The sequence below is a fragment of the Chiloscyllium punctatum genome, chromosome 25 (assembly GCF_047496795.1).
Source record: "Chiloscyllium punctatum isolate Juve2018m chromosome 25, sChiPun1.3, whole genome shotgun sequence".
NCBI classification, from domain to species: domain Eukaryota; kingdom Metazoa; phylum Chordata; class Chondrichthyes; order Orectolobiformes; family Hemiscylliidae; genus Chiloscyllium; species Chiloscyllium punctatum.
This window is the reverse complement of record NC_092763.1, coordinates 69,890,061-69,915,489: the sequence shown is the minus strand read 5'-3', so window position 1 is coordinate 69,915,489 and position 25,429 is coordinate 69,890,061. Positions and strand designations below refer to the sequence as shown.

Below are 25,429 nucleotides of genomic sequence, written 5' to 3'. Positions count from 1 at the left end.
GGGCTTTAAAACCATTGCAGGCTGGACACATTAGATAGGGAAATATTATTTTGGCTTGTAATAAGAAACAAGAGTGAGACGGCACAGATTTAAAATGATATGTAAATGAAACAAGGATGAGAAAACACTTCTTATCCACCCAGCAAGTTTTAGGGTATGAAATTCACTATCTGAAAATGTGGTCAAGGCAGGTTCAGTTCAGGCATTCAAGCAGGCACTAATGATAGACAAAAGGTCTCCTTGTATGTCATAATTCTGGATTCTGTATTACCCTCCAAAGTTATGAACCACAGGCATATTATAATATCATTACTGCATTACATCCCCTCACTATCCAGGCCACACTTTACTATTTCCATGTTGATTACTCCATTCACCACAAATGCCATGTGAAATAGCTACTTCTGTAACATATTCACACATATCCAACATGTTTCTGCACATAGCTATATGAACTCAGTCATAGAGATGTACAGCATTGAAAAAGACCCTTCAGTCAACCCACCCATGTGACCAGGTATCCCAACCTAGGAGTTAAGCACCAAATGGACATTCCTCTCAAAGTCACAGAAAAACAACTTTGTCAGTGATTTATGCGCTCTGGACAACAATTTGTCTCAATTTTTTGTTTCCTTTTGGATTTACACAAATTAGTTACTGCACAAACATTCAGTGCCTACTGCCTTCATTTTACAGTATTGTCACTTCTGAGTGAGCTTCTGATGAACAGAGATTGACTATACTTTCCAGCAGAGTCCTAGTAGTTCAAAATATCAACAAGAAGTTGGCCATAAACTTTAAAAACTTTGTTTGAATTCATAATTCCAATACAAGCACTTTCTTCTTGCAGTCTTCCAGATCACATATTTTTATCAGACTGGATAAGTGGAAAACTGATTCCACCTTCAAACAATTCTATAATAATTCTATAATCTGTTGAGGTGTTTTCAATCATTTTACTGCTAACTCTACTTCTACTATCAATTTCCAATTCAATCAATCAAATCAGTAAATTCAATTTTGTTTACCTTTATGTCACAATGTGAATGTATCTCCTCACCTTCAACTCTTTACCGCAGAGCAGTCCATCATCAATCCCTTAAATTCCTTATGCTGATCTAACAGATGACACTGTCATAAATACTGTTTTCCTATTCTCCTGGTCTGAGCATTTGCAACTTTTTAAGTTTTCTGATTTTTAAGCCAGGTCAGTGAATTGCTTGCCAATTACCAACATGAACTCTATAGCACAAAAACAAAATACTTTAGATTTACAGCATCTGCAGTAAGAGAGAAACAAGTGCTAGAAAATCTCAACTAGGCAGCATCTGTGAATCTAAACTTTGTGCTCTACCAAGTTGTTCATCAATTCAGAAGATGGTTATTATTAATAAGCACCTTAGTTAGGTTTCCTTCAGTGACACACCTAATTCAACGACAGGTAATGATTCAGTTTAACTTTACCCACACTATTGCAATGTTGTCCATACTTCTCTCTATTTAGTTAGCCGAACTTTAACCACATTATTTGATGGGCTCAAGTCAACTTGTCTGAAGTCTGTGGAATGTAAGAATAAAATCCAACTTCCCCTTCATTGCTAGTCTCTTTCTCTATCTAAACCAACAAAAGAATTGTTGAGGAACAATATTTGAATGTTCCTTATATTATGCTTACATTTTCACTGAGCATTTCATTTCTAGATCTTATTTATTTCACAATTTTGTTCATTGTGGAATATCTGCTACACACAAATATATTATCACTAACATTCTATATATTCAGATTTATTAAAATACTAATTCTACAGTTTTCAACATGAATAGAAATCAATGCAGCCACTTTTGAAATTCTAATTATTAGAAGTGCCTTACTTCATCAGAGCCAGATTCTTGGTTATTGGTGTTACTGAATTCTGCCACAAGCTCATCTGCCACTTCATTGTAGGTGGTTGTTCCTTTCTGCTGCACCTTCTCACAGACCTTCATTGAGAAATGTCGCAGTCCTTTGCCATTTTTTTCACCCTTTTTATTCCTTTTACTGAAAAGTAAAGGTTTTTGTTTTAAAAACTGTAATAAATTGTTATGAAATTTAGGTATCAATTTACACTGACATTGCACTTTAAATATAGGAAAAGGTGTCAAGGAGCTTTACAGCAGCAATATCAATCAAACTTGACACCAAGCCACAAAAGGCAGGTAACAGAAAACCTGGTCAAAAGAACAGATATTAAAAAGTGTCTCAAAGGGTACAAAGATGTACAGCAGTTTAAGGAGGATATTCCAGGTCTTGGGACTGAAAGTGGAAAGAAGAATGCACAAGATGGTCAACTCTTGGAGGAAGCAAGGACTGCAGATACTGGAGATCAGAATGGAAGAGTGTGATGCTGGAAAAGTACAGCTGGTAGGGCAGCATCCGAGAAGCAGGAGAATTGATGTTGTTTCGGACACAAGCCCTTCATCAGGAATGGAGGAAGTTACACAAAAACATTTAAAAACACACATGCTATATGGCATAATCGTATAGTCTATATGCATCTACCCAAGCCCTCAAATATATATAATTTCTCTGAATGATTTGATCTCTCACTTTTTGAAACTCCAGCTTATAGACCTACTCTAAATAGTTTACGCTAGCACAATCCTTTCATTCACGAGCCGATCTCATGGAGCTTTGCTGTGCTTCCTTCCAAAGCAAACATATTGGAAATTAGAGTCTCTCTACAAGTAAAGCAAATTTTTCCTAGTACTTTCAGCATACCACGCAACATCATGTAATAGCTGCTACACCAGTTACGTCCCGTGCCAAACATAAACAATTGACTAAGACAAAGGCAAATTAAAAGGTTATGAAAGCTACCAGGCACTGACGCCAAGTACCTCAAATTGTTTAGAAAGCTTTCCCAGGAACAACGAAAACTGACTTAAGACATGGTAAATAGGTGTCCAGGGGCTCATTTGCTAAAAAGGATTCAGACAAGTGATTTACGCAGCATAGACTGCCAGCCCCCAAAATAGGGCATATCTACAAGTACTCAGAGGGAGTGACCTTGTCAGGTAGCAGTGCCTGCCAGACAACTGTCTTCTTCAGATGAAAAAGACAACCCAGGGAAGAGAACCATGACACTTTGGTGAGAAAGAAGGTTGCTGCCTTCACACAAGATTAGTTACAAAAAACTTCCTGTTCGTCCTCTGGTATTAGTGAATATACTCAATTGGCAAGAGTTGTGTATCTTTTTGTCTAGTTAACTAATATATAACATTTAACGTACAGCTTCTTAAATTATCTGAAAATTCCTTGCAAGTGGATGACTACCTGCATTAGGTAGTTATGGTCACAAACCCACAAAAGCCAACATACATCCTTTCTTCAGCTCAGATCAAATTATACTCCAGATGTGATTTTGTCAAAGCCTTGTACGATTACAACAAGGCTTTCTTATTATTTGACTTGAAATCCCTCATTGTAACTTATATTACTTATTGCTGCAGATTACAGTGCTGAGGCAATAATGTAGAGAAAAGGATGAAAACTTTAAAATGAGGAATTACAGTTACAGTTACCCATACTGCTCAGCAGGTACAGGAGTGACGACCGAATGGAATTATTGTTTTGGATAAGTTTACACTTATGGAGGATGAAGATGGAAGCCTGGCCTGGTCAACTTTGGAATAGATAACAATGACATGGATAGATACAAGAAGAAAATAAAGTAATAAAGTTGAAGACAGGTGAAGTAACAAATTTGGAAGTAGGCAACTTGGTGATGGAGAGATTTCAAGGTTGGAAGCTCCACTCTGGTTCAAATAGAATTATCGAGGAGAAAGTGAGGGCTGCAGATGCTGGAGATCAGAGCTGAAAATGTGTTGCTGGAAAAGCGCAGGTCAGGCAGCATCCAAGGAACAGGAGAATCGATGTTTCGGACATAAGCCCTTCTTCAGGAATGAGGAAAGTGTGTCCAGCAGGCTAAGATAAGAGGTAGGGAGGAGGGGCGTTGGAAATGCGATAGTGGAAGGAGATCAAGGTGAGGGTGATAGGCCGGAGTGGGGTGGGTGTGGAGAGGTCAGGAAGAAGATTGCAAGTTAGGAAGGCGGTGCTGAGTTCGAGGGAATTGACTGAGACAAGGTGGGGGGAGGGGAAATGAGGAAACTGGAGAAATCTGAGTTCATACCTTGTGGTTGGAGGGTTCCTAGACGGAAGATGAGGTGCTCTTCCTCCAACCGTCGTGTTGCTATGGTCTGGCGATGGAGGAGTCCAAGGACCTGCATGTCCTTGGTGGATTGGGAGGGGGAGTTGAAGTGTTGAGCTACGGGGTGGTTGGGTTGGCACCTCTGGGACACCCGGACCAACCAACCCAACCACCCCGTAGCTCAACATTTCAACTCCCCCTCCCACTCCACCAAGGACATGCAGGTCCTTGGACTCCTCCATCGCCAGACCATAGCAACACGACAGTTGGAGGAAGAGCGCCTCATCTTCCGCCTAGGAACCCTCCAACCACAAGGGATGAACTCCGATTTCTCCAGTTTCCTCATTTCCCCTCCCCCCACCTTGTCTCAGTCAATTCCCTCGAACTCAGCACCGCCTTCCTAACTTGCAATCTTCTTCCTGACCTCTCCGCCCCAACCCCACTCCGGCCTATCACCCTCACCTTGACCTCCTTCCACCTATCGCATTTCCAACGCCCCTCCCCCAAGTCCCTCCTCCCTACCTTTTATCTTAGCCTGCTGGACACACTTTCCTCATTCCTGAAGAAGGGCTTATGCCAGAAACGTCGATTTCCTGTTCCTTGGATGCTGCCTGACCTGCTGCGCTTTTCCAGCAACATATTTTCAGTTCAAATAGAATTATCAAAGTTATGAATATCCTGTTTCAGTTTCAGACAGTGATAATGCCGACATATGATATTAATGGTTAAGGAACCAAGTTTCTGGCAGGGCTGAAGACAACAGCTTTGAACTTCCAACAATTTGGCATATTAGTCATTTAAGAGGAGAACGATTTGGCCAACTATGTTATAATGTTGAATGTGAGAACGATGAGCCAGTTTACAAATTTCAAAGATAGGGCTCTACAGCGCTTAACAAAGCTCTGCTCCCCCACCTTGAAATTAAATTGTTGCTTCCAAAGAATGGTCACAAATGACAAATGATAATAACTGTCACTTAATTGTTTCTCTGCACAAATCTGCAACAGGCCTGGATCACTTTTGTTGTAAAATATTCACCAAAATTCAAGAGAAATAAGACTCTGAAAACAGTGAGAAGTCGTGTTCAAACTTATGTGCATATTGAAGCATTCATTCAAAGTTTTTACAGAACTTGAAAATAGAAAACAACCAAGAGTCACCTCCTTCACTTCTGCATATGGAAGTTTCCTATTTGATGAGTTCACAACTCATCTTTTATTTATAGCTATGGTTCCAAATGACTTTAATGACATGCATGCATGTATGTATCTCAACAGGAGAAAAAAGGGTCCTGTTCCCAACTTAATTGTTTTAGAACACAAGGAAGTGCAATTTATGTAACAGTCAACTTGTTGGTAGGCTGCTGAACAGCTAAATTCTATGTCTAACCTACAAAAAGAAAATTGAAGAGTAGTTGGAAGGCAGATAGTTTTGTAATTTGGCAATAGGCTGCAACATGGCCAAAAGTAGGAGTGGACTAAAAGCCACAAAGTTAAAGTCAATTAGAAGAAAAGCCTTGATCATGCATTTCATTCACTACTCTTCTGAAAGAGTACCAAGCTTCCCTTCAGTCATATGTTTCAACAGTGATAATATTCAAGCTGGGCGAACAGAGTTCTAATTGGATATGATACAAAGGCAATGATTAATCAATGGTTGAAATAGCTTTGTTTTGCAAATTCCAAAGAAACAGCAAGTACACAAACTTGATGCAGCAGAACCATCAACCCAATAGATTAGATACGGTTTTCCCTGTTTTGTGGAAAATGTTTCCCTGTTCTATCACTAATCCATCTAGGCATAAGTAATACCAAGAGGTTGCCAGAGTCTGAGCACATACCCACTGTCCAGGTCACGATCACTACAGCTAATAAGTAAACTGTACGCATCAGTAGGTATGTCTATGCCATCAATTCAGTTAGAACATGGAGTGCAGAATAAAAATAGTACAGTAGCAGCTTAACTTGTAACAAGCTCAGGTCTTAATGTCCTTAGCAAAGTCGCAAGGATTAAGTTTAGAAATGCTGTTGAAAGTAAGCAAGTTTATACCACATGGGGACAAAGGCAAGTATTTACAGAACAAGTAATTTGTACATGAAATAAGACTCAATGAGAACAAACAAGACTGTTCTCTCTCATTTATATGGAGCTCTTCCAGGTGATCCGGTTTCCTCTCAGTCCGGGTGAGGTGGATTGGCTGTGCTAAATTGCTCAGTGTCTAGGGATATGCAGGCTAGGTGGATTCATCATGGGAAATGCAGGGTTACAGGGATTGGGTAGTGGATGGGTCAGGATGGAATGCTCTTCAGACAATCGGTGTGGACTCAATGGGTTGACTGGCCTGCTTCCACACAGCAGAGATTCTATTATACAGGCAACACCAAAGTTCGAAGCCAGAAGATGGTAAAATCCGGACATGTGGAACCTTAGGGGATTCGCCCATTAACGTAGGGCAGACAACTCAGATAGCTGAGGAGGCCCACCTGTATCCTTGAGTTGCCTACAAATGCACTTTATGCAAGAATGTCTTCTATTCAACTTTTTCCAATTTTTGCAGGTGTCTGATTTTGTAAAAGGCATTGGAAAAGTTCACTAATTTTCTTCTATTTAATGCACTATATTCAGAACAGTGCCATGCAGTCCATCACGTTGTTACAGCTATCCTAGTGGCCCAGCCAGTTTGCCAATAACTACTCCCCTTTCCAGCTGGATGAACTGGAGTTGCTTGACCTGCTGCGCTTTTCCAGCAACACATTTTTAAGCTCTGATCTCCAGCATCTGCAGTCCTCACTTTCTCCTGAACTGGAGTTGGGCATGTTCACTGCTGGGGCCACCTTGAATCAAATTAAGAGAGTTTCCTCAACATCAGGATAGAGAGCTATTCACATTATTTTCACAGAATGCAAGCCTGACAAACTGTGCTGAAGTGTTCAGCATATATTCCAGAACGGTTGATAAAGACTATAGTGGAATCTCTCAACCCTTTGCGATATCTGCTGTTTGCTTAATGCCACAGGTTTCTAGTTACTCAATTTTTCACTTGCTCTTTGAATCAACATAATCAGCCTTCTTACCAGGTTTAGCTATATTGCAGGATTTAAACATCCTTTCACAGAAAGGTGTCAATGTCAAACAATGCTTTGTCCAAAACTTCTTAATTTTGTACTTGCATGGCTTAACTCTGCAAATTGATCAGTGCAGTCACACAAGTTTACACACATTCAGCTAAGTGGAGTTACCACTAGATGACTTCTCACTGGTGCAACACCACTGAATTTACTATTCTGCCGATGGGAATGATCGACAGTTCTGACATAAATTGGAGCTCCCCATCAACAGATGTTGAGTCGTTGTAATTTCACTGAATGAAATTCATCATGTTTGCAAACATCTGTTTTCAGGATGGCAACATCAATGGCAAATCTAGTTATTTATTGCCCATTCCCAACTGACCTCGAGAAATGATAATCGGTTGCCTTAAATAATTAAAGGACAGTCAGCATGGTTTTCTATGAGGGAAATAGTGTCTCAAAAACTTGATTTGAGGTTTTTTTTTGAAGTAACCAAAAGAAACTGATGAGGGTAGAGCAGTAGTTGTTGTTTACTTGGACTTGAACAAAGCACAAGGTAAACTAATTAGTGAAGTTAGAGCATATGAAATTCTGGGTGAGCTTGCCAATTGAATAAAAAATTGGCTTTAATGGTAGAAGACAGAGGGTGGTAGTGGAGGGTTGTTTTTCAGACTGAAGACCTGTGACCAACAGTGATCTGCAGGGATCAGTACTGGGTCCACTTTTGTTTGCCATTTATGTGAATAATTTGAATGAGAATACAGGAGGCATGGTTACTAAGTTTGCAGATGTCATCAAAATTAGTGGTATAGTGGACAGTGAAGAAAGTTATCGAAGATTACAAAGAGGTCTTGATCAATTGGTCAATGGGCTGAGGAGTGACAGATGGAATTTAACTTAGATAAATACGAAGTATTAGAACAAAACATTTACAGCCCAGGAACAGGCCCTTCAGCCTTCCAAGCCTGAGTCGATCCAAATCCACTGTCTAAACCTATTGCCCAATTCCTAAGCAAATCTGTATCCCTCTGCTCCCCACCTGCTCATGCAATTGTCCAGACGCTCCTGAAACGAATCTACCGTGCTTACCTCTGCGGGCAACATGCTCAAGACACCTACCACCCTCTGTCAAGTACTTTCCATGTGTACGCCCCTTAAAAACTTTTCTCCTCTCACCTTGAAGGTGTGACCTCTCGTTATTGAATCCCTTACTCTGGGGAAAAAAGCTTCTCTCTATCTACCCTGTCTCTACCCTTTATGATTTTTTAGACTTCAATCAGGTCCCCCCTCAATCTCCTTTTTCCGAATGAAAACAATCCTAACCTACTCAACCTCTTCATAGCTAGCACCTTCCATATTAGGCAACTTCCTCGTAAACCTTCTCTGCACCCTCTCCAAAGCATCCACATCCTTTTGGTAATGTGGCGACCAGAACTGTACACAGTATTCTAAATACGGCCAAACCAAAGTCTTGTACAATTTTAACATGACCTGCCAGCTCTTATACTCAATTCCCCATCTGACAAAGGCAAACATACCATATGCCTTCTTGACCACTCCATCCACCCGTGCCGCTACCTTCAGAGTACAATGGACCTGAACTCCCAGATATCTCTGCTCATCAACTTTTCCCAAGGCTCTTCCATTTACAGTATAGTTTGCTCTAGAATTAGACTTGCCAAAATCACCCACATTTGCCTGGATTGAACGCCACCTGCCACTTCTCTGCCCAACTCTCCAGTCTATGCTCTCCTGTATTCTTTAACAATCTCCTATGCTTTCTGTTACTCCAATCTTTGTGTCATCTGCAAGCTTACTGATCAGACCAACAATGCCCTCTTCCAGATCATTTACGTATATCATAAATAACAGTGGCCCCAGCACTGATCCCTGTGGAACACCACTGGCCACCTTTTTCCATTTCGTGAAACTCTCTTCAACTACTGCTCTCGGTCTCCTGTTACTCAACCAGTTCTTTATCCACCCAGCTAGAACGCAATGCTCACCCTGGGACTTCACTTTCTCCATTAGTTTACCATGGGGAACCTTACCAAATGCCTTACTAAAGTCCATTAACATGACATCTATAGCTCTTCCTTCATTTATCAACTTGGTCACTTCCTCAAAGAACTCTATTAAGTTGGTAAGGCACAATCACCCCCACACAAAACTATGTTGCCTATCACTGATAAGCCCATTCTTTTCAAATATAAATAGATTTTCTCTCACTGTACCTTCTCCAGCAACTTTCTCACCACTGATGCCAGGCTCACTGGTCTGTAGTTACCTGGAATATCCCTACCTACCCTTCTTGTACAGGGGACAAAATAAGCAACCTTCCAGTCCTCCAGCAGCTCACCTATGTTTAAGGATACTACAAAGATATCTGTCAGGGCCCCAGTTATTTCCTCTCTCGCCTCCCTCAGCATCCGGGGATAAATCCCATCAGGTTGAGTTGAACTGAATTTATTGTCACGGGTATCGAGGCACAGTGAAAAGCTGTGTCTTACAGGCAGATCACATAGTTAAGTTACATAAATAGTAAATAATAGGTAAACAGCGGCAAAATCAAAAACACAGGTACAGGCGAATGTTTAAGTGTTTGAGAGTCAATTCAGTATTCTAACAATATTCAAACTGTTGCTAAACCGGCTGGTGCGTGCGTTCAGGCTTCTGTACCTTCCCAATGGCAGAGGTTAAAATAAAAAGCATTGCCAGGATGGGATGGATCTTTGATATGTTGGCAGCCTTTCCTTGACAGCGGGCCTGGTAGATGGATGCGAGAGATGGGAGGTTGGCCTTCGTGATTGTCCAGGCTGAGTTCACCACTCTCTTATAACCATCTCCAATCTTGAATGGTATAGTTGCCATACCAGGTAGTGATACATCCAGACAGAATGCTCTCGATGGCGCATCTATAAAGATTGGCCAGGGTATTCACAGTCATGCCAAATTTCCTCAGCTGCCTGAAGAACAACAGATGTTGTTGGGTCTTTGCAACCTGTGCATCCACATGAAGAGTCCAAGAAAACTTCTTGCGGCTGACCACTCCCAGGAGCTTGACACTGTCCACTTGTTCCACCTCTGTGCTGTTAATGTGTAGGGGGGCATGAGTAACATTCCGCCGAAAGTCAATAATGAGTTCCTTGGTTTTGCTGGCATCGACAGCTGGGTAGTTCTCAGTGCACCATTTTTGCAGGTCTTCCACCTCCCGTCTGTAGTGTTGCCATCTGAGATTCAACTGACTATAGTGGTGTCATCAGCGAACTTGTAAATGGCATTAGTTTGGTATTTGGTGATGCAGTCATAGGTATACAATCAGTAAGTAGGGGGCCGAGTACACATCCCGGGGAGGCTCGTGTTGAGTATTAGTGAGGATGAAATATTGTCCCCAGTCTTCACTGATTGTGGGCTGTGGGTCAGAAAACTGAGGGTCCAGTTGCAGAGAGTGGGGCTTAGTCCAAGATCACCAAGTTTAATGATCAGTCGAGGGGATAATAGTGTTGAAGGCTGAATTGTAGTCAATGAGTGGGATTCTTATGTAGCTGTTCTTGGTGTCAAGATGTTCTAGGGAGGACTGAAGGGCAAGCGATATGGCATCTGATGTGGATCTGTTGGTCTAATAGGCAAATTGGAGTGGGTCAAGAGTAGTGGGGAGGCTGGAGTTAATTAATGCCATGACCAGCCTTTCAAAGCACTTCATGACCACTGAAGTTAAAACCACTGGGCAGTATTCATTGAGACATACTACATGACCTTTCTTAGGCACAGGGATGATGTTGGCCCTCTTGAAACAGGCAGGGACAGTAGCCTGCTGCAGGGAGAGGTTGAAGATGTCTGAGAAGACCTCTGCCAGTTGATTTGCGCATACTCTGAGTGGGCTGCCTGATTCTCAGTCTGGTCCCATCGCTTTCCCGGGATTCACACAAAGGAAAACTGATCTGACCTCTGATGCAGTAACTGTTGGGATAGGTTCGTCTGGACTTGCCGGAATAGGTGTTACCTCTTCGCCGAAATTCTGCTCAAAGTGAGCATAGGTGTTGAGACGATCTGAGAGGGTTCAGTCATTGTCTGCTATCTCAGTCTCTTTTTAGAACTTGTGATGTCATTCTATCCTTGCCATAGTCGCCAGGTGCCTGTCTGGGGCTCTAGTTTGGATCGGTATTGGTCCTTGCCTATCTTAATGGCTCTGTGAAGGTCATACTTGGATTCCTTATATTTGTGTGTCTCCTGATCTGAAGGCCTCACACCTGGTTTTTAGCAGGTTTGGTATGTCCTGATTCATCTTAGGTTTCCTGTTGTGGGACACTGACTTCCTCAGTATGCAGTACTCCACACAGGTGCTGATAAAGTCTGTGACGGTGATGGCGTACTCGTCCAAGGTACCAGTGGACTGTTTGAACATAGCCCAATCAGCCAATTCCAGACAGCACCGGAGTTGACCCTCTGCCTCCACTGACTAGCACTGGACCTGTATCCGCAAGGTGGTCTCCTGCTTAAGCTTTGGCCTGTAAGCCGGGAGAAGCAGCATGGCATGGTGGTCTGAGTTCCTGAAATGAGGGCGGAGGGTGGTGTAGAAGGCGTCTTTCACAGTAGTGTAGCAGTGGTCTAAAATGTTTAGACCCCTAGTGCGGCGGGTAATGTTCTGGTGGTAGTTGGGCAACACCTTCCAATCAACCTTTGCTTGATTGGAGTCGCCAGTTATAATAAACAGGGCCTTGGGATGTTCCGTCTCCAGGGTGTTAGTGGTGGAGTACAGCACATCCAGAGCTTCTTCAACCTTTGCTTGTGGCAATATGTACACAGCAGTTCATATAGCAGTGGTAGATTCCCGTGGTAGATAAAAAGGGTGGTATTTGATGGTGAGGTGTTCAAGGTTTGGGGAGCAATGGCTGCCCAGGGTTGCAATGTCTGTGCCCCACAAGTTGTTGATTAAAAAGCAAACCCCTCCACCCTTCGCCTTACCAGAGGACACTATGCAGTCCATACAACGGATAGAAAACTATCAGCCTGAGGTGTGCAGTCAGGAATGGATGGGTTGAGCCAGATTTCTATGAAGCAGAGTGCACAGCAGTCCTGCAGTTCACGCTGGAAGCTGAGCAGTGATTGGAGTTTGTCCATCTTGCTCTCAAGAGGTTGTACCTTTGCTAGAAGTAAGCTAGGAAAAAGGGTCTTGAAACTGCGTAGTCTCAGTCTTACTAGCAGGACGGCATGCTTACCCCGCTTCCTCGCAGGTTTCTTACATTTGGTGGAGTGGATTCTGACTGCTTCCAGTAACATGATCCTTCCTCTGAATCTGTGGAGCAAGTAGGTTGCAGTTTGATGTATTTTTGCAGAGGACTCAGTGGAGCAGGTATTTTTCTGTGTGGTTTTTTACCGGAGGGAGTTTGCTTAGGACCCAGTGGAGAAGGTAAGTTCCTGCTCGTGTTCAGATTTGTCCAGTTCATTCCTGGTTTCAGTTGCTGATGATTTGTTGCTCCAGCTCCAGCCACGTTTTTTGCAGAGGTGTTTGGACTGCTCACCTGGTAAGTTCCGATAGATTTCATGTCAGGCAGGTGTCTTATGGGGTTGGGCATGGTCCTGGGGATTTCTCCACCTTAATATCCTCTAGCCTACACAACACATCTTCCCTCCTTACGTCAATGTGATCCAGAGTGAACAAACTTCCATCTCTAATCTCAACATTCATCACCTCCCATTCCTCAGTGAACACTGATGCAAAGTAATCATTGAGAATCACACCCATTTTCTCAGATTCGACACAACCATCCTTCCTTATCCTTTTCTGGACCAACACTTTCTCGGATTACCTTCTTGCCTCTTATAAAAGAATAAAAGGCCTTGGGATTCTCCTTAATTCTGCTTACTAAAGTTAGTTCATGACCCTTTTTAGCCTGCATGATTCCTTGTTTAAGATTGGTCCTAGTCTCCCGATATTCCTCCAAGGCCAGTTCTTTTTTTTTTAAGATTAGATTACTTACAGTGTGGAAACAGGCCCTTCAGCCCAACAAGTCTACACCGACCCGCCAAAGCGCAACCCACCCAGACCCATTCCCCTACATTTACCCCTTCACTTAACACTACGGGCAATTTAGCATGGCCAATTCACCTAACCTGCACATTTTTGGATTGTGGGAGGAAACCGGAGCACCTGGAGGAAACCCACGCAGATACAGGAGAATGTGCAAACTCCACACAGTCAGTCGCTTGAGGTGGGAATTGAACCCAGGTCTCTGGCACTGAGAGACAGCAGTGCTAACCAATGTGCCATTGTTAGCTGCCTGGGCCTTATGTACGCTTCATGTATTGCATTTTGGTAAAACATACTCTGACCTTGGACAGAGTCCTTGAGGTTCAGAAACAATTCTTTGAAATTTGCAGCACAGGAAGGTAGTTAAGAAGGCATTTAGCATGTTTGCCTTCATTGCTCAGGCCTTTGAGTACAGGAGTTAGGACATCATGTTGAGGATGTACAGAACATTGGTTAGGCCTCTCTGGAGTAGTGTGCCCAGTTCTGGCTGCCCTGTTATAGAAAGCTATTATCAAACTTGAAAGAGTTCAGAAGAGATTTACCAGGATCTTGCCAGGAAAGGAGGATTTAAGTTATAAAAATAGGCTGGGACTTTTTAAAAAAAATTGGAGTGTAGGAGATTGAGGGGTGACCTTACAGGTTTATAGGGTCATGAGGGGCATGGGTAAGGTGAATAGCAAAGGTCTTTTGCCTAAGGTGGGAGCATTCAAAACTGGGGGCGTATTTTTAAAGTGAGAGGAGAAAAATTTAATAAAAAATGAAGGACATTTTCTTTTAAAAAAAGAGTGGCTCATGTGTGGAATGAACTGGCACAGGAAATGGTGGATGCAGGTACAGTTACAAAATTGAATAGACATTTGGATAAAGACACAAATGGGAATGGTTTGGAGAGATGTGGGCCAAATGCAGACATGTGGGACTAGTTTATTGAGAACATGGTCGGTATGGACTAGTTGGACCGAAGGGTCTGTTTCCATGCTACATGACTTGATTATTTCTGAAGCAAATAGAATGTAGGTTTATCCACAAGTCCTGTTAGAAAAGGAGTTCCACCCAGTGACAGTGAGAAAGTAACAACGCTTTTTAAATTTTTTGGGTGGCAGTGGCTCAGTGGTTAGCACTGCTGCCTCACAGCACCAGGGTCCCAGGTTAGATTCCAGCCTTGACGACTGTGTGTAGAGCTTGCACATTCTCCTAGTGTCTGTGTGGGTTTCCTCCGGTAAATTGCCCATGTTAAATTGCCCATAGTCTTAGGTGCATTAGTCAGAGGGAACTGGGACTGGGTGGGTTACTCTTCAGAGGGTCGGTGTGGACTTGTTGGGCCGAAAGGCCTGTTTCCATATTGTAGGTAACCTAATCTAAATGAGAATGACATGAAGCTTTGTGAAATGAGTGAGTTGTGGTGTTTTCAAGTTTCTGCTGTCTTGTTCTTCTATCTGATAGAGTACAGGTTTGCAAGATGCTGTCAAAGGAGGTTTGACTGGTTGTCCCATTGTCTCTTGATGATAGACACTGCCGACTGTGAGAGATTTGGTGCACAAGATACTGTGTTGTCCTGGAATTGACTATCTTCTTGATTGTTACTTATCTAGGCAAGTGCAGAGTATTCAAACATATTCTTGACATATGTTGTTTAATTGTTAAGATTTAGAAAGTTTGGAAGGGAATTACTCAAGGCAAAATTCAGACTCTACTCTGTGTTCTTGTAGCCATTCTATTTATGCAGCTGGGCCACTTAAAGTTTGATCAATCGCAACCCTTAGGATCAGATGGTGAGGGTTTCAGCAGTGGTAAGACCACTGGATGTCAGTGAGATGGTTAAGATTCCCACAAATTGGATTAATTTCTTAAATCTAAATGAACTGTGGATGCTTTAAGTCAAAAACAAAAATTGCTGGAAAAGCTCAGTAGGTCTGGCAGCATCTGTGGAGAGAAATCAGTTAACATTTCAGATCAAGTCACCCTTCCTCAGAACGGGATTTACTGTCTGCAACTTGTGCAGCATAAAATGATACTTTTCTGCCCAAGCTCAAATGTTGTCCAGACCTTGCTGGTGTGATGAAGGCACATGATTTATTAGGAAACTTGGGTCCTAAAATACACAGAACAACATACTGCTTTAAACTTGATTAGTACTTTTTATTGTGCTGAAGAGTGAAGGAAGTAGTTTTAATTTCATTCATATTCTGAGCATGGTGACAGGTAATCTGAAGTTTGCATTATATGTATCTTTAAAACCCTTAAGGCGAATAGTTCAGTCCATTAGGAACAAGAGTAGAAGAGAAAATTAAAAATAACACTATTGCCTAGCTCCAGCAGCCCACAGTCTCAAAGGCAGAATTATCCAGGTGGTCAGGCAGTATGTGCAGGTTGATTCAGAGCAAAAAGTAGTATACAAAAAAAAGTAGCAAGTAGTACAGAACAAAAACTCCAGAAGCGGAGGGTATGGAAAATTCAAGTGTTTGCTCTGAAAGTATCTAGAATTCAGTTAGAAAGAGAACTTCAGAAACAAATTTCAAATGTATCAACTGAATAAGCTTATTTCAAGTGAATAAAAGATGACCCTTCACTGGGGCTTCATATAAGCAGGGTTATGCTGAAGGTAAAAGGGTTGAATCTTTACTTGTGATAACGGTGGCTAGATGGTTTTGAATAGTTTGTATGTACAGAGCAGTAGTTTGTTGCTTTTCTCTTTTGTGATAAACTTTGATTATCTTTTTTACCCCCAAAGTATCTTGGTTATTTCTTGAAAATATATTCAGTGAATGCTCACCAAGCTAAACAAATAGCAAAAATAGAACCTATAGTCAAGTCAGGTTTCACTTTGACCAGTATCACTATCAGATGGTATCATATTAGCTGCATGCAGGCATGGACTACTTCATTAACTAAGAAGTAGTGATTAGAATTAAGCACTCCCCTACTTAGAGTCAGATGTACAGCACAGAAACAGACCCTTTGGTCCAACTCGTCCATGCCAATCAGATACCCTAACCTAAGCTAGTCCCATTTGCCAGTACTTGGTCCATTTCCCTCTAAACCCTTCCTATTAATATACCCATCCAGATGCCTTTTAAAATGCTGTAATTGAACCAGCCTCCACCATTTCATCTGGCAGCTCATTCCATTCATTTACTATTTTCTGCGTGAAAAGGTTGCCCCTTAGGTCTCTTTTATATCTTTCTCCTATCACCCTAAACCTATACCCTCTAGTTCTGCACACCCCCACCTCAGGGAAAAGACCGTCTATTTATCCTATCCATGCCCCTCATGATTTCTAGAAGGTCACCCCACTGCCTCCGATGCTCCAAGGAAAACAGCCCCAGCCTATTCAGCCTCTCCTTATAGCTCAAATCCTCCAACCCTGGCAACATCATCTACTTCCGACGGAGGAAAGATAATTGACAGTCAGAGTTGAAGACAGTTGAGCCGGAGATGAGATTAAGAGGAACTCTGCAGTTATACCGTTGTGGCAATGTCCCTATATGAGCCAGGAGGCCCTGTTTCAAGTCCCATCTGCTCCAGAGTTAAGCAATAACATTTTTGAATTGATTAGAAAATATCTATTATGAGGAACTTTGGGCTCTTGTGTTGCAGTGGTTGCACTACTTCTCAGCCAGGGAGCCTGAAGGTACTACAATTTTTGGTCAATGTATGATTCACAAGTAACTTGTCATTTCTGAACTTGTGATCTTAATGACAGGTATATTTTGCTAACTCAGTATGAGGAACTTGGGTTTTCCCTACAGGCCATTTGGCCCAACATGCCCATACCAACTCTCCGGAGGAACCCACCTAGACCCATTCACCTACCCCATCTTTACCCCTGACTACTGCACCTACCACTATGGGCAATTTAGCATGACCAATTCACCTGACCTGCACATCTTTGGATTGTTGGAGGAAACCCATGCAGACACAGGGAGAAGGTGCAAACTCCACACAGACAGTCGCCCAAGGCGGGAATTGAACACAGGTCCATGGTGCTGTGAGGCAGCAGTGCTAACCACTGAGCCACTGTGTTGTCCTTTGCTCCTTAAAATACCTCTATGACTTGCAAGCTACAATATCAGTGTGACAGACAGCCTCAGCCTACTCAGCCACTCCCTGTGGCTCAAACTCTTCAACTCTGGCAACATTCTTGTAACTTTTTGGATGTAGGTTTGCTCACTGAGCTGGAAGGTTCATTTCCAGACGTTTAACTACCCTACTAGGTAACATCTTCAGTATTTCAGTACCCACACAAATAGAAAGCAGGAATTTTCAACATTGCTTCACCTGAAGTCCACTGAAGATTATACCTAGTAGGGTAACAAAACGTCTGGAAATGAACCTTCCAGCTCAGTGAGCAAACCTACATCCAAAACCTCAACATGAGCTACAAATCTTCTCAAAACTCGCTAGTCCTTGAAAGGGTTCAGAAAAGATTTACAAGTTTTAAAACATTGTTCCTATTGGAGGGAGATCAGAATAGCACATGATATTCTGGAAGAGGCCAAACCAATGTCCTGTACACATGCAACATGACCTCCCTACTTCTATACTCAATATTCTGACCAATAAAGGAAAGCATACCAAACACTTTCTTTATTATCCTATCTACCTGAGACTCCACTTTCAAGGAACTATGAACCTACACTCCAACGTCTTTTTGTTCAGCAACACTGCCCAATGTTGAATAATATTTAACTCATCTTGGAGAAAAAAAATGATACTTCCTTCATGGAGTAGATTAAATAAATCAACTTTATTTGTTATTCATCTCATCTTTCCACCATCCTCAAATCTAAATATTTCCATTAGATTTCCAGAAAATTATTATACTTTTCATTACACTGCAAATGCAGGCTTCAAAGAAATTCAGCATGCTGCCCTGAGCGTTCTAGCTTAATTCATTCATGTCCCATGGCAAGCTACCAGCAGTACTGATGAAACTGGACTATTGGTCAATTTCAAACTAGCACCCATTTCCCCATGGCCAGTTTCTCACTTGTGAGCAAATTACTACAGATAGAGGGATTTCCTTTCCTCAAACGAGAGCCTACCAGCCCTCTCTGAATGGTTGGGTGTGTGGTGTCTATTTTTCCCTGCATGGGGCAAAACTAATTGCAGGGAAATGATGATGGGAATATGCCCTTAAATTAGTCATTAGTCAGGACCAGAAGATGCTGCCAATGGAATCCCAAGAAAGGCAACTTAAGAGGTAAAAGAGGTTTAATGTGCATAGTCATTTCTAAGGTAGAGGGGCTTAGGAGTTTTGTTCTTGAGGAGAAATATGACGACAGATTCAAAGGAAGGCCGCCTGGAGTTTTGGTGGGAGAGAAAGCAATGTAACATTTATATACAAAGATGGAGAATCTGTGTAGTATGAGTTGGGAGCAGGAAGGTGGGCTCACTGATAAGGAGAGTTTGGACAGGAGAGGAGGGAAGAGGAGAACTAGGAGGCAGAATTGAATTAATGGTTAATCAAGTGGAAACCTTAGAGGAAGTGGTGGGTTGGTGGCGGGCAGGGTGGAGGGGAGAGGGTGGGAAAAGAGGAAAGCAGAAGAACAAACAGTCTTGATTTTTGTAATACAAAAGAAAAATCCATGAACTCACTGCATTTATTGTTGGAGTTAAGGCTTCTAAGAGAAGAGGGACAGTGCAGAGAAGCTGCCTATTACCACTGTCTTCCTGGATATCTTAAAATAGCATACAGTTTTTGAGTGATGGAACCCATTGTGTGATAATGCTTTATGAGATTTAGTCAGATCTTGTGAAGAATTGCTAATCTATTTAACAATTAACTTTTTACTGCTGGTTAAATGCTTTGTCTTCAACAGTTAAGGATTAAAGTTTAATGGATTTGGAACAATATAAAAATACAATATTTTATCGAAAAATTGGATTAATCTTTCAGTACAATTGCTGTAAAGCTTTGTGGTCCATAGAAACTATTCCACTCAGACAGAGCTTCACAAACTCAAAAAAGAAATGAATTTCAACAAAACAATGAGCACATGATTTAGAAAACAGTTCAATTTTACAAACGTGATGCAAAGAAAAATCTAGATTCCTTAAAGTGCAATACGAACAAGTTTGTTTTCTTTACCCTGTACTCCATGGAGAAGAGTCTGATGCCTCACCCTGAGTTAACATGTGTATATTAGGACCATGGGGGCTTCCCACTAGAACAGTTGGTGTTGTCGGTGTCCGTTGAGGTGTACTAATTATCTAAATAGGAAATGGAAGAAATAGAAAGGGATTAAAAATTGTTTAAACAAACAAGACAGTTTAAAGATAATAGCACCATCTTTGACTTATCTCAAATTGAAATTGATTCTCAATGAGATCATATTAGCTTAAAGATTAAATACATAGTAAATTGTATATTCTCTGTAGAAAAGTCAGAAAACAACATACTTCAATTGCGATGCATGACATTTCAAGAGCAACGAGTAGAGGGGTTCTTCTGTGCAGAACGATTTGCGAAGATGTATGGTATAACTTTTTTTTAAAAGTGAACTCCTAGTCTTAGTGTATGAGAGTATACAGATATATTATTGTATGGTACACTGAAAGCATCACATGATGTTTCACACAGAAAGGAAAAGGCCTGGTCTTTGATTTCTCCATCAATGGTCGATTAGGACTAACTTCTTTGAACAGAAGAATGTTAGAGCATGGAACGTTTAAGATAGAAATCATTTCAATGCAAGGTAAAATTGGATAAATATTTGAACTGTGGGAGGAAAAATGGCCATAGTTGGAAAGTTAGGATTTGCTTCAATTGATTTAGCAAGCAACATCCTTTTATTTGCAAATTGCTAAGCCATATCCTTTTCTGAGCTATCCTTAACTAGGTTTTCTTGTAATAAACACAACCCCAGGAACAAAACAAAAAGGAACTTCTTTCCTGGTCTTTGTCAAAGCTGATCAGAAGCCAATTACTGGAAGAACAAAAGAACAGTTTAGGCAACTCTCCGGAAGGAGCAAGGAAGTTAATACCTCAAAGTTTTGTATATAAAAAAAGTGATAATTGGCTCAAATTAAAAAGTACTAAACCAAGCAATTTCAATCCTCTTTTTCCAACAATTTTAACCCTATCCCCAATTATATTTTTACCCCTTATAACATTCCCTGTTGAAATAAAATATCATTAATATCAAAAATCATCAACAGACATAAATGAAGATAATGAGTGCTGGTAGCCTAATCACCTCGGTGTATGTGAGAACCAGCATAAGAAATGGTGGGTAAATAGTGTATAGGGGAAGAGAGCTGATAGTCAAGCTTAATGCATTCAGGAAGTGTTATGGAATTAGTGATGTTGAATAAAATCTCAGGGAGAGTCATAATGGAACATGTCCAGTCACTATGGAGCAACAAGCATTACACTGACCCCTGTTTATAAAGTAGGAGAATATTACATGGTATAACACATTAAAGAATGCCATATTAAAAATGAAAACTATCAGGTTTGATAAGATTACAAGTGCAGTATTGCAACCTGTTTTATTTACTAAGATCATGAGAAACATTCCTCTCATGAGATTGATGATGTTTCCATACATCTGCTGCCTTCGTCCTTCTGAATGGTAGATTTTGAAGGTGCTGTTGAAAGAGATTAGATAAGGAGCCACAGTGCAACCTTTAGATTATATACATTACTACAACTGGGCCTTGCTGGTGGGGTGAGTGAATGTTTTACGTGAAAAGACATTTTTATCCTGGAGGGATTCACTCTTTTGAGTGAAGATGGAGCTGCACTCACCCAGACAAGTGGAGAATACTCTATTGCACTTCTAACTTAACTGCATTGTGGTTAACAGACAGGACTTTGGAAGTCTGAGCCAAGTAAGTATTGCTAGAGTATTATCCAGCCCATGACCTGCTCTCACAGCTACAGTATTTATAAGCTAGTCCAGCTCAGTTTCTGGTCAATAGTAACCTGAAGACTCTTGATATTGGGTTTTAGCAATGCTATTTCCACTGACTTTCAAAGGGAGATTCTCACATGTTGAAGATGGTAGTTGTCTCACACAAGTGCCAGGCAATGTCACTTGGCCACATCAACCAGTTCAGAATATTGTCCAGGTCTTGCTGCATGTGGACAAACTGCTTTTGTAGGAAGATCTGTGAATGGTACTAAGAAATGTGCAATATTCAGCAAATATCTCTGTGAAGAAGGAAGATCATTGTGAAAGCAGCTGAAGATGGTTAGACATGTCAACACTCAAGGATTTCTGCAACAAAGTCCCGTGCTGAGAGGATTGATCTCAAACAATCACAACCTCCTTAATTTGTGCTGAACATTATGCAAGCGGTGTAGATTTCCCTGCTGATTTTCTGTGGCATTAATTTTAGTAAAGGTCCTTCATACCATTCTCTGTTTAATGCTTCCACGATGTCAAGTGGCATTTTCTCATATCATTTCTAGAGTTCAGCTCCTTTGCTTATATTTTGACCAAGGCCGTGAATGGGGTCGAGCTAATTGCGCCTGCTGGAATGCAAACTGAACTTTACTGAGAAAATTATTGCTGTTTAGATGCCAAATATTAGCTCCATTAGAGACTCCTTCCATCGTGTTGCTATTGCTTGAATAGACTACAATTAACCTGATTTTAGTAAACAAGACAACTGGGCAAACTTTCACATTACCAGGTAGATGCCAGTGTGGGCCTTCTGTTGTATAGTGGTTGCGTCCCCACCTCAGAGTCAGACATTTCCAGTTCAAGTCCCACATATTCCAGAGGTGTGACATAACACATCTGAATAGGTTATCCTAAAAATATATAGAAGCCAGTGTTGGGGTTCCATTGGTGTGCCCCTAATTCTAAGCCAGGAGAACCAGGTTCTAGCTCCACCTACTCCAGAGGTGGGTCACAACATCTCTGAACAGGTTGATAAGAAAATAAGTAGTTGCCAGTGTTGTAATTGTGCTGGAATAGCTTGGCTAAGGGCACATTAATTCTGGAACATGTTCAGTACTGCTGACAGAATATTGTGATGGCCTACAGTCTTTGCAGCAACCTGTGTCTTCAGTACTTTCAAATTATAAGAATTGAAATGGATTGGTTGAAATCTGGAATTTGTGATGTCGGGGATTTTAGGAGAATTCAGAGATGGATTAACTACATGATGCTACTCGCTGAAGAGGTTGTAAATACTTCAGCCTCATCCTTATTGCTGATATACTGGGCCCAGTTATGAGGGATGGGGACATTTGTAAGACTTCGTCCTCGATTTCCATGACTGATTGTCCACCATCATTCATGACTGGACGTGAAAGGACTGCAGACCTTAGACAGATCTGATCCACTGGCAGTAGAATCACTTAGCTCTATACACTGCATGCAGTTTCCAATCTTTGGCATTCTAGTCAATACTGTGTCCAGCTTCATCAAGCTGTCAACTTTTTTTTGGCATGCCTAGTGCTATTCTTGGCATGTCCTCCTGCATTCTTCAAAAAAAAAACCCAATCCCCTTGCTTGATAGCAACAGTAGAGTCGAGGATTTGTTAGGTAGTGCAATTTGGAAGGGACTTGCAAACTATAGAAGTGAAGAATAAAAATATGCAAGCGTATTAGGAGATAGATGGCTGTAAAGCAGGTAAGTCAAAATAGACAGAATGTCTTTTCGCATTCTTACTCATCTTGCAAATGTTCCTCATTTGCTAATCTAGGTAATCTTCTGCAGAAACTTCATGGAGGACAGATGGGCATCTAATCATCTCCTCTCCCTTTCGTATTAAAGTGAGGGCTTGAGCTCAGTTACAATATTTTTATCATTACTGGTCATATGGTCACATCACTATCAAGATTGCCTACTTGGTAAGGTTATCAAGAGAGCTACCAACACTCATTGAACCTTCAGAAGAGGTGAGATAATGGGAAGATATGCCATCATACTGCAACAGTCAACATTTGTCGTTTGAAAGCAGCATCCTTACCATCTGAGGAGCGTTACTAACATTTGATAGCCCCAGTGTTTTTGGCAAAATTTGTTTCCCTGGGGTGGTGAGATGCGAAGATGCTACTGTCACTAATGCAACTGTAAAGAGAAAGAGAGAGGTTGCAAGCACCAGCATCATCTTCTGGTATTCACATTACCAATGGAAATATTTGGTAGTTCAAGATGCTCTAGCATCTGTATACTTGTCAATTACAAGAAATAAAAAAAGAAGCCTGTGAGATACTATAAGATGGAGGCAAACAAGGTTCATAATTTTGTAACAACAAACATAACTTGCTGTGCAGATGTGTTTTCTTTTAATTAATGAAGTCTATGGATTCCAACAATTTCCAAAACAACTAATAAATTACTTATGAAATTTTAGTCTTGGATCACATGGTTTATTGGCAGATGCCAATAGTTGGATGCAACAAAAGTACTATACATGTTGCACAGGTTAACCGCGTTTTTAGTTTTAATGCAAAATCTCATGTTCCAGTCAAAAGATACTACTCAGCATTTAGAACAGAGACTATCATCCCTGAGAACACACGGCAGATTTCAGAAGATTTACCACAAAATGTGACCAAGCCAAATAACTAGGTGTGGCATTATAGCCACGCTTTTTCTTAATTTTCATTTTCCTCAGAATTAGACCATAAAATGGGTGAATTATCTCGGTAGAGGACACCACTGATATCCTCTAGAGCCATAACAGATCAGAAACAACTCTATCCATCTGCCTGTCTAGATAAAAGACTGACTGAGAAATCAATATGTTCCCTTCATTCATTGAGCAGTCTTCAGCAATTATTGTATTAGACCATCAGGATACTAAGTCAATGGGAGATTCAGTTCAGTGTTAAGTAATTCAGGCAGAATGATGCATTATGGTGCCAAATGTCTGTACAATTTGATGGACAGTTACACTGCCTTCTGCTTGGGATGTGCACAAAATATGTATTGAGGGGTGTTTGTATGTGTATGCATGCATGCATGCGTGTGGTGGAGGTGGAAGAGAACCACACTCTGCCATTCTTGCACATAATCTTTCAATTTGATTTGGAGCACAATTAGCAGAGGTCTGGGAGCAGGTTATCTATTCATTGAAGAGCAATGGAGAAAATGCAGCCAGTCCTTGCATATCAGTTTGGTCAATAGTGCATTAGATAGCTCAATTTCTTTATACTACCACCTAACTTTTATTAATTAAAAAGGCAGAACCAGTTAGTGAATCTCATTGTAGTTATCAATTTTTTCAAAGCCAAATGAAGCTTGCAGAACTCATTAAATTTGAACCTTCCAACTGAAAGGAATGGAATGTGCTTTCCCCCTCCCGACCCCCCAAAACTGATTCATTTTACCAAGTGAAATACATATTAAAATTTTAAATTATTGAAAACCACATCAATACTTACTTTTTGCTGGACTAACATTCTGATCTGTGAAAACTTTGATCTCGCCATTACTTTCTAGTATTCCAATCTATGAAAAAGAACATGAATATTACAAATAGCAATTTTACTTTAGTACAGTTTAGTGAATACAGAAGTTTGAACAATTTATTTTACAACATTTTGTTATTTCCCTTCATTCCTTTAGGTATCAATTTCCAAAAAAAGAAACACTCAGGAAATGTACAATTTGCTCAGAGGCCTACACTACAGTGCTATATTATTATTTTGAAGGCAGGCACTAGTAATTTTTTTTCCCTTCCAGTTTTGAAGACTATTTTCCTTAGTCACGTAGCATTAATCAGGAAGTTCATTTATGTGGAACTGTCAGTGCAAACTGAAGTCATGCCACAAAATTGCTTCAGAATCTCTCAGTATGTTTGTTAGATATCATGTAAGAAATAAATGTTTCTATGAAGCCCACGAGAATAGGAAACAAAGACTAACACACTAGCAAGCTGCAGATAGATATCTTAACAACAATTATGCTTGTGGCATTTTAGATAAACATTTCCTTATTGATTTTTTTTTGTATATTCTTACACTGGATTTAGATATCACCGACTATGACAACCTTACTGTTTATCCATAACTGCACCTCAGAGGGTGACGGTGAGCTGCCATCTTGCAGTTTCATTCCATATGGCATAGGTACACAAATGCTATTAGGAAAGTGTTCGAGAAATTTGACCCAGTGACAGTGACAAAGAGGCAAAAGTTCAAGTTAAGATGGCTTGCAACTTGGAGGTTAAC

The 25,429-nt window shown here is 41.0% G+C and overlaps 1 protein-coding gene across 3 annotated transcripts in view; it reads right to left on the bottom strand.

The window, feature by feature from the left end:
• LOC140496036 (transcription factor Dp-1-like) overlaps positions 1-25,429 on the bottom strand; it is a 54,494-nt gene that overhangs the window by 17,629 nt on the left and 11,436 nt on the right. For 2 of the 3 annotated variants that reach the window (XM_072595495.1, XM_072595496.1), the window contains exons 3-6: positions 24,641-24,707; positions 23,221-23,321; positions 19,381-19,502; positions 1,873-2,038 (exon numbers count right to left, since the gene is read on the bottom strand). In XM_072595495.1, the coding sequence (XP_072451596.1) occupies positions 1,873-2,038; positions 19,381-19,502; positions 23,221-23,321; positions 24,641-24,707 (456 nt within the window). The remainder of the gene's footprint in view (positions 1-1,872; positions 2,039-19,380; positions 19,503-23,220; positions 23,322-24,640; positions 24,708-25,429) is intronic. The other variant, XM_072595498.1, reaches the window with a different exon arrangement.